Raw genomic sequence first — 3,836 nt, 5'->3', positions numbered from 1 at the left:
TTTTAGAATCCATGAGTCGTTTGCCGTCTGCTAAACGAAGTCTTTATATATTCCGTTTAGGTAGAGTGCTTGAGTCGTTTAGAAGCCGTTTAGTAGTCGTTTAGTGGATTTGTGGCACTTGGGATAGAGCTTTCGTTTTTTTCTATGGATATTCAATTTTCCTATCGTTTAAGCTTAATTTGTGGCGCTAGGGTAGATAAAGTTAGGCGAAACACATAGCAAGAAAAGGACAGCAATATAAAGATGAGTTATACAACGCCATCTATTGAGCAAACCTGTGCAGCTATAGAGCTTTCGTTTTTTTTTCAATTGATATTGGATTTTCAAGTCGTTTAAGCTTAATCTGTGGCGCTTGGGTAGCCTCCTAATGTTTCGATCAAAATTAATTTAAATGTTCGTGTGGTCAGACAAACGAGTATCAATACCAACGACAATAAGCTATTTCATTTCAATAAAATATATATAAGAAGAGATGGTATCACTACAATACCGAACAAAGAATTTTAAAGGCAATTAGAAGACATTGGGAAAAATGCTATTTTTTAGTATAAGTAGAGCTGTGCGAATTTCTCATCCGCAAACCCTGTCCGCAAATTGAAGAGGAAATATTGTTCCTAGATACTATTGCATGTTTTGAATGTAATTGACATGCAATAGTATCTCAATTTTCTCAGCATTTTACTGTAACTTAAACAACAAAAAGTTCACTAAATCATTGAGTTAAATAACACATTTTTAAGCGGTTTATTATAAACCGGACAAAAGGCTTCGTTTACAAATTCTTGCACAAATATCAATAAGAATGTTTATTGCTGTATGAAATATTGTCAACAAAGTTTGCACATTTAATGTTAATATCACATGTATTGTCCTGCAACCCTAATACCGTAACACTGTAACTTCCCTGTTTTGTTTGCTGTTAATAAGTACACCAACTGCCCTAAAATCTGTTACTATCAACTTATGAGAGCCAACTTACCTGTAAGTATTGTCTAAATGCTAATTGTATCCCTTAAACGAGCTCATAGCCGAATATTTCCTCCAAACTGTAATCAAAGTTTTTAAAATCCTCCTCGTAAAGTAAATACAACCGCTTCAAGGTTTCTGTAGGAATGTCGTTAAAGTAGTGCTTCAACCGTTCCCGTGTGCTGGACGATTTGTAAACCGCGGGAAAGCTCAAGCCTTCCGCACCGGCCAGATGCAGTGCTAGAGAAGAATCATCCATCAGTGTTTCGTATTTGCCTATGACATTGTAGTGCACCAAGCAGGGATGGCAAAGGTGCGAAATGGGTTCCCAGTGCTCATTGAATGACATGTTTCCGCTTTTGCTCAGATCCGGCGTAAGTAAGTACTGCACAAACTCGTTGAACTGCACATCATCCGCATTTATAAGCGATTCGTTTGTGGCGTGCATCCGGAATGATTTTATGATGGTTCTCCCGATGCGTGCCTGTCGACGAATAGCAAACCATAGGTGAAATGGATGTCCGAAACACGCACAATCGATGCAATAGTTACCTGAAAGTATTTGGCACTTTTTGAGTTGCCCTCCAGTTTATTGCGAAACGCTGACAGCAGTCTCTCGAACGGATGGCGAACCAGAATGAAGCGATTATAATCGGCAAGCACAGCAATTTTGTCTTCGTCGCTTAACGATTGAAACGTTTCAAACATTCCGGCCGAATGTGCCAGATCAGCGGGAATTTGTAATGGATCGGTACCGTTCCATTTGTTAATCAGTATCATCATAACACGCTTCCAGTTGGTGCAAGCGACCTGTAGAATAAAAATGGAAAAGTTTTTTACACGGCGCTGTTCCTGACCATCGTGTCGAAGCGCCCACATACCTTCGGAACGTAGCAGTAGAGAAATTTGTGTTCACGATCAATTAGAAGATGATCGGTGGGAATCTGTTTCAGCTGCTCTATCCGGTCCATCATATCATCGGTAATGTTGTACTGGCACGACTTTTGAAGTACATCTTGACGGTACAAATTGTTCGTCTGCGTTAGCTCGAACTCATACTCCTTGTAGCCGGAGTTGAGGATAGATTTGCTCGTTTCCTCGGTCGGCCAATCGTACAGTGCTTCGTTACATGAAAGGAGCGAGGCGATAAACATGACCGTTTTCCACGTGACGCACATTTTGAATTGCACTGCAGTGTTGCATTAAGTAGAGTATAGTTATCGTTGCTATCTGCCAGTTACACAGGTGCGCTATTCGCCGCTACTCTTTCGAGTGTGATATTGAAGCACGCGAACAAATATACTATCACCCAATCTCCATACCTTTTCTACGCAGGTAAATTCCACATTGTTGCGCAGGTGTTTGTTTACATTTTAATGTCATAAACAACATGTCATGTTCCAGCTGGATAATCATCGGGTAAGATGAAGGGAATAAGGAAAGAAGAACAATCAGTTTGTCAATTTTAAAAAAATAGTGTTTTTCGTGCATGTATTTAGAGGATGTATTTTGAAGAAGTTAATTTACCTGCTCGGCGTTTGCTAGCTCTGGAAGCTGCTGGAAATAACGCTGTTGAGAATGAATGTGATAGGAAGGGTAAGGTCACACAACTCTTCCGATCACCATGATGGAAACTAAGATGACAGCAGGAATATGTACGGTTAGCTACGCACAGTTGGCGTGGATTGTACGCAAAACTGACCAAAATTATCCTTATTTGAGATAGTTTTTAAAATTTAAAGTTTCGCATTTTTAATCTAAACGTTTACAGTTTTTATTTCTGATTTGGAAGGTCAATGTGTGTGCTGCTTCATTCATCTTTGCAAGAGCTTTCGTTAATTTTTGGCTCAAGTAATTTTAATTAACCTCCATTGAAGTATGACGATCCTGAAGTTATAGCCTTAGTTGCATTGGTTTGTCTGAAGTCTCCTCCTTTCTATTGCATGCATATTTAATGTGTTATCAATGTTGGAAGTAGCATCAGCATTGCTACGCTCATATTGCAGCTTCTCAACGTTCATCGTTGATTTGATTTGCCAGCAAACGCGGATAAATGTGCGTCAAATAAGCATGCTTTATTTAAGCAATTGATAGGTATATCGTTGAATGGTATTTGCAGCACGTTCGTTAAAATGCTCGCGCAAGCACTCTTACAAACTAGAAAGGGTGAATACACTTCCTGGAAACGGCTTGCATCGCAACCATGAAGGGTGTAACAAACTATACGATGGACATACTTTTGCACTATCTACTCGGTTCGTCCCCTGTGCTGACATCTGAAACAACGCAAAGGGAAGTGAGTGTGAGACTACAAATTCTCTCGGAAACTGTTCGCCAGTACTTACTTTTACCATCACAGGCAACGATTTTCACTTTATCTACTCGAGCAAACTCATGCACCTCTCGAAACTCGACATCGTTCAACATCAGCGTCCAGACGTTGTCGCAGAATCGGTACGTGTTTAGTTTGGCAGCCTTGAAAGTGACGCGAGACTTTACCCGGTTGGAAAGTGCGGCATTGATCGATTTATCGAACTGCACCAAAACTCGCACAGCTAGTTGTGGTGTTATTTGACCGTACTGTAACAAAAGCGAGAGGAGATGATTAGCCAGGATTACGATCTGGGAATGCTACCATATGGAAGGATTCTTCGTTCCCCACTCCCTACCTACCTGGATCAGCTCGTCCAAACTCTCCTGCAAAGTATTACCAAGGGTAGTATTCCGGTACAGTTGATACGTCATGGTAATTCTCTATGCAATCGTGTTGATATGATTTTACGATGAAATTGTAGATGATGAAGCTCGCGTTTTGGATTTTACAAAATGAAGCAGCTTGGCGGTGCGATAAACAATCAAAACACAAATGA

The 3,836-nt window shown here is 40.3% G+C and overlaps 2 protein-coding genes across 3 annotated transcripts; both read right to left on the bottom strand.

The window, feature by feature from the left end:
• Positions 1 to 771: 771 nt before the first annotated feature.
• LOC1274517 (carbohydrate sulfotransferase 11) lies at positions 772 to 2,870 on the bottom strand. Of its 2 annotated transcripts, XM_061649637.1 has the most exons (5): positions 2,494 to 2,870; positions 2,289 to 2,370; positions 1,848 to 2,155; positions 1,519 to 1,776; positions 772 to 1,450 (listed from the first exon to the last, which is right to left on the bottom strand). In XM_061649637.1, the coding sequence occupies exons 2-5, from the start codon at positions 2,356 to 2,358 to the stop codon at positions 1,013 to 1,015; spliced, it is 1,074 nt and encodes a 357-aa protein (XP_061505621.1). In that variant the 5' UTR covers positions 2,359 to 2,370; positions 2,494 to 2,870; the 3' UTR covers positions 772 to 1,012. The 2 variants fall into 2 exon arrangements, with proteins under 2 accessions (XP_061505621.1, XP_313654.6); XM_313654.6 differs by having other exon boundaries at positions 1,848 to 2,370.
• A 150-nt stretch (positions 2,871 to 3,020) lies between these two features.
• LOC1274516 (transcription initiation factor IIA subunit 2) lies at positions 3,021 to 3,836 on the bottom strand. The gene is made up of 3 exons (XM_313653.6): positions 3,640 to 3,836; positions 3,312 to 3,546; positions 3,021 to 3,242 (listed from the first exon to the last, which is right to left on the bottom strand). The coding sequence occupies exons 1-3, from the start codon at positions 3,709 to 3,711 to the stop codon at positions 3,211 to 3,213; spliced, it is 339 nt and encodes a 112-aa protein (XP_313653.4). The 5' UTR covers positions 3,712 to 3,836; the 3' UTR covers positions 3,021 to 3,210.

This window comes from Anopheles gambiae, chromosome 2 (genome assembly GCF_943734735.2).
Source record: "Anopheles gambiae chromosome 2, idAnoGambNW_F1_1, whole genome shotgun sequence".
NCBI lineage: Eukaryota > Metazoa > Arthropoda > Insecta > Diptera > Culicidae > Anopheles > Anopheles gambiae.
The sequence above is the reverse complement of the archived record's forward strand: the minus strand, read 5'-3'. Positions and strand labels throughout refer to the sequence as shown.

Bases quoted from the DNA above. Each gene is read 5' to 3' on its own strand.
- LOC1274517 (XM_061649637.1), bottom strand. From the start codon at position 2,358: ATGTTGTTTATGACATTAAAATGTAAACAAACACCTGCGCAACAATGT. The intron at 2,156-2,288 runs GTATGGAGATTG...GCAACACTGCAG, and splicing joins AATTTACCTGCGTAGAAAAG to TGCAATTCAAAATGTGCGTC. The intron at 1,451-1,518 runs GTAACTATTGCA...ATTCGTCGACAG, and splicing joins AAAGTGCCAAATACTTTCAG to GCACGCATCGGGAGAACCAT.
- LOC1274516 (XM_313653.6), bottom strand. From the start codon at position 3,711: ATGACGTATCAACTGTACCGGAATACTACCCTTGGTAATACTTTGCAG. The intron at 3,547-3,639 runs GTAGGTAGGGAG...CTTTTGTTACAG, and splicing joins GTTTGGACGAGCTGATCCAG to TACGGTCAAATAACACCACA. The intron at 3,243-3,311 runs GTAAGTACTGGC...GCGTTGTTTCAG, and splicing joins CGTTGCCTGTGATGGTAAAA to ATGTCAGCACAGGGGACGAA.